Source organism: Macaca thibetana, chromosome 5, assembly GCF_024542745.1.
Source record: "Macaca thibetana thibetana isolate TM-01 chromosome 5, ASM2454274v1, whole genome shotgun sequence".
NCBI lineage: Eukaryota > Metazoa > Chordata > Mammalia > Primates > Cercopithecidae > Macaca > Macaca thibetana.
The window spans coordinates 182,966,829-182,979,529 of NC_065582.1; the positions used below are offsets into that span (position 1 = coordinate 182,966,829).

Genomic DNA, 12,701 nt, shown 5'->3' on the forward strand with positions numbered 1-12,701 from the left:
TAATTTTAAAATTGCCCCAATATATAAAGACCCTCTGGAAAAGTCGCAAGAGTAAAAAGGAGAAATTAACACTTCCTATCCTTTACGACACTGAAGATTTTTCATTTATGTTGTCTGATAACATGAACTAAACTGAATTCTTTCAACAACCATATACATATACTCAAGGCACTGATTTCCTGTGATAAGATCAATGAACTATGCCACTTATACAAGAGGGCATAAGACCTGAAGTATGAGAAAAGGAAAGATGACGTTTGGTCAGAGAAAAGACTTCTCTTCTTACAGGGCTTTGCAGAATCATGGACACCCTCTTCTTCTGCTCCATCATGTTGAAGTCTTGGCGAAGGTCTGGCGCCATGTTCCTCTCCCTCAAGTACTCTGGGTTGTTCTCATCCACCCGGTCGAAGTACCTCTCCTTGTGAGGGGCTGTGGTCGGGGGTGGTGAGGTCACCACCGCAGCACGAGAATCACCATTCATTGTACAATCTTTCTAGGTTCCTACAGAATCAAAATAAAAGAAATTATTGTTTTCAAATCAATGTCTAACAGTGTTTCATGATGAGCACATGAGCTTGGTAAACACAATCTTCAACAGGAGGATGCAATGACCAAGTGACAGTGGAAACCGTGACCTGTGAGGCTTCTTTGTGGCCTCAGAGGCACATGGCTGATCAACCACCTCCCACTAACCAATGGTGTGTTTTGTCCTAGCCATTGTTCCAAAGAAGAGAACAAGAGAACAATCTAACAAAGCAATTAAGTCCTCTGAAAAACCCAAAAAGAACTAAACAGTAAACTTTTGACCACGTAATTCTTTACAGACATGATTTGTCCCATATAGACAAGATCTGCAGTTTATTCCAAAAGAATTCGATTTCTGATTTTTTTTCCCCATAAGGTACCAGCAGTGCTTTTGCAAAGGATCCCCCAAACAGATCAACAGAAGAGAAGCCGCTCACACACAACTCACATAATGGTAAATGTTCCTCCCTAACAGCTCCTTTCTGGTTAAAAGAATAATGGCAGGTACTGGCAATGTCAAGATGCTCAGTTTGTTAATAACCTAACATGCCAAGATGGCTCAATTTTACAATTATGTGAATATGGCTACTGACATTACACTCTTTTCTCGGGGACAGGGGAACAGGGTCTTGTTCTGCCACCAAGGCTGGAGGGCAGTGGCCCAGTCACAGCTCATTGCAACCTCAACCTCCCAGGCTCAAGTGATCCTTCCACCTCACCCTCCCAAGCAGCTGGGACTACCAGCGTGCACTGCCATGCCTGGCTAATTAAAAAAAAAAAAATTTGTAGAGATGGGGGTATCCCTGAGTTGCACAAACTGGTCTCAAACTCCTGGCCTCAAGCAATCCTCTCACCTTGGCCTTCCAAAGTGCTGGGATTACAGACATGAGCCACCACGCCCTGTTAGCTTTCAAATGTGCATATGAACCACCTGGGAATTAAATTAGCACACAAATTAAGATTCATTAGGTCTGGAGAGGGGCCTGAAATTCTGCATGGCTCATCAATTCCCAAGTGATACCAATGCTGCTGAACTTGAACCACACTTTGGACAGCAAGCCTATAGAGTAGAGCTTGTTATGCAAAAAAGATATTTTTATTGTGGAACCAACAACCAAAGAATCAGCTGAAGAAATTAGCTTTTTTTTTTTTTAAAAAAAAAAAAGATCAATTTGATATTTCTGTTCTAAATGTGAAAGATAAAAATATCATGCTTAAAGTGGCAGTATTTCTTTTTGTCTTTTTTTTAATTTATTATTTTTTTGAGACAGTCTCACTCTGTTGCTCAGGCTGGAATGCAATGGCATGATCTCGGCTCACTGCAGCCTCTGCCTCCCAGGTTCAAGTGATTCTCTCCTGCCTCAGCCTCCCGAGTAGCTATGATTACAGGCGTGTGCCACCACACCTGGGTAAATTTTTGTATTTTTAGTAGAGACGGAGTTTCACCATGTTGGCCAGGCTGGTCTCAAACTCCTGACCTCAGGTGATCCGCCCGCCTAGGCCTTCCAAAGTGCTGGGATTACAGGCATGAGCCACCACGCCCAACCACTACTTCAAGAACTTAAAGGCAAAACATGAAAACAACTGGGAACTAAACATCAAAACAAAATAAATGAACTAATGACCTCAGTGGAATCTTTTTTCTCTTTGTTTTTGAGACAGAGCCTCATTCTGCCACCCAGGCTGGAATGCAGTGGTGCAATCATAGCTCACTACAGCCTGGAACTTCTGGGCTCAAGTGATCCTACTGCCTCAGCCTCCTGAATAGCTGAGACTACAGGCCCACGTCGCCACACCTGGCTACTTTTTTTTAGTTCTTTGGTAGAGATGAGGCTGGTCTCAAACTCCTGGGCTCAAATGATCCTCCTGCCTCGGACTTCCACAGTGCTGGGATTACAGGCATGAGCCCAGCCTAAGTGGAATCTCTGAAATTTACTCTTCTCTATTTATATCCTTTAAATTGTTTAATTTAATCTGGCTACTCACTCCATTTATTGTAAACCTTCCGAAAGAATGACCAAAGAACAAAACAATAAGTTATCTGGTAATATTTCATTAGATGTAATTGAAGCTGAACATTCTGAGCCAATAATAAAAATGTTCTGCTTCAGTGTTTCAAAAAAAAAGACCAAAGAAAATCATTGAGTCCCAACTGTAAGCCATTTTCATCGGTAAATAAGGATATGAGGGTATATTTTAGAGGTAACTATAGCTATTTCCGGGTTCCCAGAAGATATTGAAAGACAGGAATCTTTGTAAGAACAACATATTTGAGATAAGGCAGGTATTACTTTCCCCTAGTTACAAATTGCTGTGTGAATGGGATAAGATAAAGACTGCACACCAGGTATATACATGCTCCATTCCAATAAGGAAGTCTATAAACTTAAATCAAAATCAAAGTATACACATTCTGAGCCCAATAATCAAGATTAAGCACAATTCTACTTTGAAGTACAAACCTGTCCTTCATTTTTATAAATTATGGCTTCAGGTTTCATCAACTTCATTTTCAAATAAAAATCTCTACAAAGAAATTATTATTTGCTGGGCACAGTGGCACATGTCTGTAATCCTGGCACTTTGGGAGGCCAAGGCAAGTGGATACCTGAGCTCAGGAGATTGAGAACAGCCTGGGCAACATGGTGAAACCCCGTTTCCACTAAAAATACAAAAATTAGCTGGGTGTGGGGGCGCGCGCCTGTAATCTCAGCTACTCAGGAGGCTGAGGTACAATAATTACTTGAACCCGGGAGGCAAAGGTTGCAATGCGCTGGGTCATACTGCTGCATTCCAGCCCAGACAACAGTGTAAGACTCCATCTTAAAAAAAAAATAAAATAAAATAAAAAAGTTAAAAAGAGAGAGAAAGGGAAAAACATGCAAAAAACAAACTTTTGGAACATTTTTCATAGTATCTTAAAATAAATTTAAACTAATAAAATAAAATAATTTTAAAAGTAGGAACAGGTCAGGTGTGGTGGCTCATGCCTTGTAATACCAGCACTTTGAGAAGCTGAGGCGGGAGGATCACTTGAGCCCAGGAGTTCAAAGCTGCCTAGCTTACATAGTAAGGACTGCATCTCAACAAAAACATCAAAATAATTAGCCAGGAGTGATGGCACACGCCTGTAGTCCCAGCTACTCAGGAAGCTGAGGAGAGAGGATCACTTGAGCTGGGAGGTCAAGGTTGCAGAGAGCCATGAAGGCACCACTAAACTCCAGCCTGGGTGACAGAGCAAGACACTGTCTCAGATAAATAAATGTAACATAAACATTAAAATCTGCTCAATACAATATCATGTAACTATAGAGACTCTTTAGCATAATTCAGATAAAAGAGTAAAACATATTAAGGGGAAAACTATTTCTTATTCTATTATGTAATGCTATAATTATACACTGGCAAGATGATATAATGGCAAATAAGTTGGAATAAATTTGAGTAAGTTGATTAAAGTACGGATGAATGTTTATCTCAGTATTCTATAATGTTGCTTTATTTTTACTTATGCAATACATTTTAAGGTTTCACCATCAACAATATATTGATAGCTAAATTAATGAAATCTTTGGGAACAATATTTTCAAATAAACACAGACAACAGAAAAAAAAAGTCTGGATGAACCATGACAAATAAGTATGACCTGCCCAAGTGACATCTGCTTCCTCCACATCTCCCATTCCCCCAGATGTCACTCAAATCCAAGTCGTCATCACTCACCTCCCTGGACACTCAACGGCCTCCTAATTGGTTTCTCTACTTCCAGCCTCTTAACAACCCCCACAGCAATCCATTCTCTAAAACTTGGCCCTAGAGAGTTTTAATGTAAGTCAGATCATGTCACTCACTCCTCTGCTTAAAATCTGAGAACTAATATGTGGACCTTAGTAGGATCCTGATTGAAACAAACTGTAAAATAAAAATCTAAAAGTGACATTTGAGACAACTAGAAATTTGAACACTAGCTAGATTTTGATGGCATTAAGAAATTAGTTTTACATTTTAGGTGTAGTATTATGATGATTATATTGATACAGAAATGTTTCTGGATAAAATGACATCTGAAATGCTCCTAAAACGTATGTGGGGGGAGGGGAAATGAAGTTACACAAGACTAGCCATGAGCTGATCACTGACGCTGGATGAAGGTTAGTGCAAGACTCATCACACCGTGCTGTCTACTTCGTTTGTGTTTGAAACGCTCCATGATTCTTCTTGCTCTCAGAAGAAAGCACCTCCAGACCTTACATGAGCTGGTCTCTGCCTGCCTTCAGATGAAGACATTTCTTTTTTTTTGAGGCAGAGTTTCACTCTTGTTGCCCAGGCTGGAGTGCAATGGCACAATGTCGGCTCACCACAACCTCCGCCTCCCAGGCTCAAGCAATTCTCCTGCCTCAGCCTCCCTAGTAGCTGGGATTATAGGCATGCGCCACCACGCCCAGCTAATTTTGTATTTTTAGTAGAGACGGGGTTTCTCCATGTTGGTCAGGCTGGTCTCGAACTCCCGACCTCAGGTGATCCACCCGCCCTGGCCTCCCAAAGTGCTGGGATTACAGGCGTGAGCCACTGCGCCCGGCAGATGAAGACATTTCAGCATGCTTTTTCAGACTGATACTACTGAGATCAGGATGAACAGCTATCTTAAGATTAACATCCCTTTTTTAAAAATTTATTTCCATTTTTATTTAATGTTTCCAAATATAAAAAAGTCAAGACACTTAAACCAACTATCTTAAATGACATAAAAGCAATTCAATGTGTTTAACAATCATTTTTCCCCTTCAGTTCTGCTGCTTTTGGTATGATCGACAGGTAAATTGGATGGCATGTGCCTGGTTAGAAAATGTCATCTGTTGGCCAGGCACGGTGGCTCACGCCTGTAATCCCAGCACTTTGGGAGGCCAAGGAGGGGGATCACGAGGTCAGGAGATCGAGACCATCCTGGCTAACACGGTGAAACCCCATCTCTACTAAATATACAAAAAAATAGCTGGGCCTGGTGGCAGGCACAGGTAGTCCCAGCTACTTGGGAGGCTGAGGCGGGAGAACGGCGTGAACCCGGGAGGCGGAGATTGCAGTGAGCCAAGATCGCACCACTGCACTCCAGCCTGGGTGACAGAGTTAGACTCCCGCAGAAAGAAAAGAAAAAAAAGAAAGAGAGAAAGAGAAAGAGGAAGAGGAAGAGAAGAGATGAGAAGAAAGGAAAGAAAGGAAAGAAAGGAAAGAAAGGAAAGAAAGGAAAGGAAAGGAAAGGAAAGGAAGGAAGGAAGGAAGGAAGGAAGGAAGGAAGGAAGGAAGGAAGGAAGGAAGGAAGGAAGGAAGGAAAAGAAAATGTCATCTGTTTACAAAAAACAGCATGCAGCACAGTTCCTATCTTGTCTGCAGTCACTTCACAAACTACTTATTTTGATTTTTGTTTAGGAGGCACATGGAACTGAAAATTTTAGCTGCCCAATTTTATTCAACTACCCCACAAAAAAAACACAAATGACAATCCTAACACTCTTCAATCTTTGGAGGGTTGAGATAGTCGACATTATTTGTTATCTTTAGTAGATTCAACTATTTAGCCTGAAAATGTTAACTTTTTCTCTTAACAGAGATAAATCTCCTTAGGGCCTTTCCTCTAATTTTGCTAGACTGGGTTCCAGGTGCCTAGTGAAGAACCCCTCATGTGATATTTGAAGTGTGAAAACTGTAAAGTACCCTGTTGCGTTACACAAATTCTTGCTAGCTGGACAGACTAAGGACAGCTGGTTTGCTAAATGGCATTGAAGAAAATCCTGATGCAACAGCACTAATTAGTCCAAATAACATCCCTTTTCTAATGTCCCAGAAAACACCACTCTGCCCAGTACGTTATTTACTGACCCAGAAATAACAAAGTACGGTATGCTGGAATATTTTTCTTAGCAGACGCACTGCAGCCCCAGGATAATCCATCTTTATTAATGTGTAACTAAACCTCAGGTCAGAAACCAGACAAATGTTTGCTTCTCTAAAATATATAATGAGGGAATTCTGAAACTTTTGGACAGATTCAATTATTTATTGGCATCTCCCTTCTGGCACAGACATCTTTGCTAATGGTAACTATTCCCAGTATTCACATGATTTACTTTTGAGTCCCTAAAGCTAGAACATGAAAACCTAAGGCTGAAACAAGGAAGAAGAGAGCCATTAAAGCAAGCCTCTGTGAAAAATGCCTGCTGAGGACCCAAAGGACCTTGTCCATTAGAATGCTCTTTGATTGTCAGCTAATAACGAAATACTGCTCCGTGGGGAAAAGTCAGCAGATAATGAAAGTGGTATCCCCCGCTAGTCCTTGGCCACCTGGCACCCAACTCCAGAGAGCCTTTGGAATTGTCAATAGGAGACCAAGAAGAGGGGTGATCTCTACAGTATCTTCCCTTATTTCTAACTCCTGACACACAATATACTTGCACTGGAGACATTTTCCACATTACATGCAAGGCACCAGAGATTAAAAAATACAAAGAGTAGGCCGGGCGCGGTGGCTCAAGCCTGTAATCCCAGCACTTTGGGAGGCCGAGACGGGTGGATCACGAGGTCAGGAGATCGAGACCATCCTGGCTAACACGGTGAAACCCCGTCTCTACTAAAAAAATACAAAAAAATAGCCGGGCGAGGTGGCGGGCGCCTGTAGTCCCAGCTACTCGGGAGGCTGAGGCAGGAGAATGGCGTGAACCCGGGAGGCGGAGCTTGCAGTGAGCTGAGATCCGGCCACTGCACTCCAGCCTGGGCGACAGAGCGAGACTCCGTCTCAAAAAAAAAAAAAAAAAAAAAAAAAAAAAATACAAAGAGTAGGAGATGACAGACAAAATTCTCTTGGTGCATGACAGAACTGTACTTACAGTATATCAGCAGGGGAAAAGTGTCCATGTGTGGGAGGTAGAAAGAACTGAGAGAGGATGTTATGAGTTGAATTGTGTCCACTCTCCAAAATTCACATGTTGAAGCCCTAACCCCCAGCTCCACAGAATATGCCCTTATTTGGAAACAGGGTCGCTACAGATATAATTCATTAAGATGGGGTCCACAAGGCAGACCTAATCCAAAATGACTTCTGTCCTTATAAAATGGAAAATGTGGACGAAGAGACACACACAGGGAGAACTAAGTGTAGATGAAGGCAGAGGTTGAGGCAGTGCTTCCTCAAGCCAAGGAATGCCAAGGACTGCCGACTACCGAGCTGGAGAGAGGATGGGGCCCATTCTCCCTCAGCCTCAGGAGGAACCAGCCCTGCCCACACCCTGATCTTAGACTTCCAGCCTCCAGAACTGAGATGACACATTACTGTTGTTTAAGCCCCTGGTCTGTGGCACTTGGTTACAGCAGCCCTGGGAAACTCATACAGAGGGGCTGCCAGGAAAGCTTCACAGAGATGATTTCGGAGGTGAAACATGTGTCTGCCAGGTGGCTTGGGGAAGGCAGCAGTCACCTGGTGAATAAACCCCTGCTGAGCTTTAGGGAGTAGCACAGAACAGACAGCAGAGTGAGAGCAGTCAACCTTCCCCTGATTTTACACACAGTGCCTGGCACCCAGCAGGTGTTCCACACATTTTTAATGACCTAATTTAACTGTTCTCTCTATTCTAAACCTTTCAGCCCCCACTGATTCTCAATATCCAACTCAAATGCTTCCTGCTCTATGAAGGTTCCCCACGCCCGAAGCCTGGCACCTGGCCTCCTGTGTGTCAACATACACCATTCCCACCTCTCCCATGGCCACTTTCAAACAGGACCAAATCATATGCAGGTAAATTATCTGGGTACATGCTTGCTCCATCACTGGTCTGTGGGCCTGTGAAATACAGGAACAATACATTTCTAACTCATGTTTGTACAAGGGCCCTGGGGGAGTGTTTTATACATAGCAGGGGCTCAAATGAGACTCTGTTTATTCCTGAAGTAAGGTATTTGCTACAAGGAACATCTAACTTCCCTGGGACAAAGGGCTCCAAGAGGTCTGCATCCAAAATGAAACTGCATCGTCAAGAAATAGGCAGTGTAGGCCGGGCGCAGTGGCTCAAGCCTGTAATCCCAGCACTTTGGGAGGCCGAGACGGGCGGATCACGAGGTCAGGAGATCGAGACCATCCTGGCGAACACCGTGAAACCCCGTTTCTACTAAAAGATACAAAAAACTAGCCGGGCGAGGTGGCGGGCGCCTGTAGTCCCAGCTACTCGGGAGGCTGAGGCAGGAGAATGGCATAAACCCGGGAGGCGGAGCTTGCAGTGAGCTGAGATCCGGCCACTGCACTCCAGCCTGGGCAACAGAGCGAGACTCCGTCTCAAAAAAAAAAAAAAAAAAAAAAAAAAAGAAATAGGCAGTGAAACAGAAGGTGGAGACTTCGCTGTAAAGAGTAGCAAGATTGTAAGCAGACTTGGGGGCTCCAACGCTGATGACTAAATCCAGGCAGAGGGCTGGGAACAGTGTAGCAGTCAGCACACACCCTGGCCAGCACCCTGAGCAGAAGAGACATGGACACCCTGGCCAGAAATTCATTACAAACACTTGGAAACCTGCAATATTGGAAGGCTGCAGCACCAGCCAACGCAAAGGAAATCCCCGTTATCTACTGGCAGGAGGGAGCCCAACATCTGGCACTATCTCCCAAATCAAACAGCACAAATGTAATAAGTTCTAACCCTGCACTGCTTACAGTACTAGCCTAATGACGCGGTTCTCCACTACCCTAAAAGAGAACACCTACCTTATGTTGAAGGTTCTTCTTCACAGCTTTAGACTGACTGAATGTGCCCTGTTTGGGACCTCAGAGCTCAGTAAAAGCCTTTAATTACTCTGATCGGATCATTTCTATTCCTGTGTCTCCGGATGTCCTCTTGCAGAAGAAGCTGCTCAAAAGGTACCTTTCAAATAATCACAGCTGAAGTTATCACTGTTTACTTTGTGTGTATTAACTCATTTTTTCTGCAGATAAGGCATAACACAGTTAAGCAGCCAGTAATGGGGTTGCTGGAGTCTGAACTCGGGCTGCCTGGCTCCAGAGCTCCTCCTCCTCCCTCCATTTCACATTCTGACAATCAGGATGTCTCAGAACAGCTCCAATTAGAAACAAAAGCAAAACGTAAAACTGAACCACAGCAAAGTGTCCCAGCCTACTCAAGTGGGTCCTCTTGCTTCCTCACTCTTTAATGATGAATGGTTAGTTAACGGCTTCCCAGCCTAAATCGTCCACATTTTATTAAGTCTTTTATACAATTATATAGCTGGTGTTTTTCTTTTAGCTACAGCATTAATTAATCCTATGGTATATTATGAGAGATATTCCAGTTACTTGCTTAAGGTTGGGAAGGCAGTAAGAGGAGAAGCAAGAATTTGAAATTAAGACTGTGGTTTGGAGACTGCACTCTTAATTGCTTCTCATTAAACTGTGTTCTTGTTGCTGACAACAGGACTCTCCAGTCCAAGGGTCAGTACTGAGCCAAAAATCAGAGGTTGGTTTCACTCACTCCTGTAAAAAAACTTCAACACGTATGGAGTTACCTCACCTGTAAAGTAAAAACAGCTCCCCTCCCAAACTCCAGACCTAATTTTTCCCAAACCAGTTGAGGAAAATGCAGCTAGAAAATGCGAGGGATCCAGAAAAGTGACCATGAATTGTATAAGGACACTATAAAGACCACTGCAGAGAACAACGTTCTCACACACACTAATTAATTCCAACCACCCTAACGAGATTCCTCCACATGCAGACCAAAGACTGACTCAGTGTTTTTGTGGGTTTTCTTTCTTTTTCAGACTGGGTCTTGCTCTGTCATCCAGGCTGGAGTGCAGTGGTGTGATCTGGGCTCACTACAACCTCCGTCTCCTGGGCTCAAGTGATCCTCCCATCTCAGCCTCCTGAGTAGCTTGGGACTACAGGGGTGTGCCACCATGCCCAGATAATTATTGTATTTTTTGTAGAGATGGGGTTTCGCCAAGTTTCCCAGGCTGGTCTTGAACTCCTGGGCTCAAGCAATCCACCCACCTTGGCTCCCCAAAGTATTGGGATTACAGGTGTGCCTGGGTCAGTTTTAAGTTCCAGAGGTCTCACAATAAATAAATAGCTGGCTTTTTCAAAACCTAAATCCAAGACTACTCACTCTCAATGCCAAGCTCATCTACTGTATTGCAGCACAGAAAATCAAAATGTAGGCCGGGCGCGGTGGCTCAAGCCTGTAATCCCAGCACTTTGGGAGGCCGAGACGGGTGGATCACGAGGTCAGGAGATCGAGACCATCCTGGCTAACACAGTGAAACCCCGTCTCTACTAAAAAATACAAAAAAATAGCCAGGCATGGTGGCGGGCGCCTGTAGTCCCAGCTACTCGGGAGGCTGAGGCAGGAGAATGGCGTGAACCCGGGAGGCGGAGCTTGCAGTGAGCTGAGATCCGGCCAGTGCACTAGAGCCTGGGCGACAGCGTGAGACTCCATCTCAAAAAAAAAAAAAAAAAAAAAAAAAAAAAAAATCAAAATGTAAACACGGGAAGAGCTAGCAGGCATACTGGGGTTCTTCTGTCTAGTTCAGCATCATCTCCCCATCATTTAGCACAGAACAGGCCTTAATAAATATTTGGTAAATGAATGAATTATAAAAAAACACAAAATCATTCTGTATTACTAATTTTCACAAAATTTGTTTTCATTCCCCCCAAAAATACTATTTAAAATAACCTCCAGGCCAGGCACAGAGGCTCACGCCTGTCATCCCAGCACTCTGGGAGGCCAAGGCAGACAGACCACCTGAGGTCAGGAGTTCAAGACCGGCCTGGCCAACATGGTGAAACCCCATCTCTACTAAAAATACAAAAAAAAAAAAAAATTAACTGGGTGCGATGGTGCATGCCTATAGTCCCAGCTATTCCGGAGGCTGAGGCAGGAGAACTGCTTGAACCTGAGAGGCGAAGGTTTGTAGTAAGCCAAGATCGTGCTACTGTACTCCAGCCTGGGGGACAGAGGGAGACTGTCCCCCAAAAAAAATGAAATGAAATAAATAAAATAAAACATCCAGAATCTTCAGATGGCCCATGAACAAGTATCAATCAGTATACTCTTAAACAAGTTTTTTCAAGAAGAAATTCCACAAAGCAGACTGCAGTTAAGATTTCAGGGGAGGAATCTAGGAGAAATAATTTTATATATCTGCTATCTCGCAATTGAGCAATTAACACAACCCAAGAGAGATTCTGCTGTAGCTACTATACTAATTCACATACTCCGAGCCACATGTCCTGAACAATCACATGTGGGAAAAAGCAGAACTCGACTTATCTTCTGGCAATGTCAGCTGCTTTCTCTATTTTTGCTCCCTCATTATACTGTTACTGTTCTTCAATTAATATAATATTTTAATTTTTTAACTATACTTTTGTTGAAGTGATTAAATCTTTCAAAATCTTTTTATTGAAACAAAATTTTTTCTGAATTTCACTCTGTGAGAGTGGTTTGCTAAATAATGGTTTGAGTTGGATTTTATTTTTCTAGAGGGAAGAGGAAGGTGGGGAAGTTTGGCAGGATTGCAGATAAGGGAGATTAAAATACTGACCACAAAAAAACAGGCAGTTTTGACAGAATTTAATAATCAACAACTAAAAGTTCCTAGTTGTGAAGTAGCTGGTTTATCTGGAAGACAAATGATAAAAGACAGCTTTGAAAATTATAGCAAGGGCTCATAAACTGAGAACACCACAATGGGTAAGTGTACTGAGAAAAATATATTTATTCTGTACACGCAAAGGCTGAAACATGAGATACTTCATTAACTCTGAAACTTCTGAAGATGGTGCCAGGTTTTCCTTTTAGAGCTAGGCAGGAAGCATTTAAAATCACAAAAATAAGCCTAAGAAGACTTGCCAAAGGTGTGTTCATTGAAAATTAATTATGTCAGCTGATGGAGACTTGAAAGTCTTTATGCTATCAAGTAATTATGAGTACACAAAATTTTAGATGGTCTAGTCTTCACAAAAACAAGGAAATACTGTCAGGCAGGAAAAAAAAAAAAAACAAGAGAAAAGAGTGTGTGTATGGTACCTTTTGTGGGGGGAAGGAAGAGAATAAGAAAAATATTCACATTTGCTTGTATTTACATAAAGAAATGCAGGAAGAATATACAAGAAACTTACAATGGTGATTTACTTGTAAGGAAG

The 12,701-nt window shown here is 42.7% G+C and overlaps 1 protein-coding gene across 8 annotated transcripts in view; it reads right to left on the minus strand.

Moving 5' to 3' along the window:
* The window catches only part of ADD1 (adducin 1), a 93,629-nt gene that overhangs the window by 56,790 nt on the left and 24,138 nt on the right, over positions 1–12,701 (minus strand). For all 8 annotated transcript variants that reach the window (XM_050792275.1, XM_050792279.1, XM_050792274.1 and 5 more), the window contains exon 2: positions 287–501. In XM_050792275.1, the coding sequence (XP_050648232.1) occupies positions 287–481 (195 nt within the window). In that variant the 5' untranslated portion in view covers positions 482–501. The remainder of the gene's footprint in view (positions 1–286; positions 502–12,701) is intronic.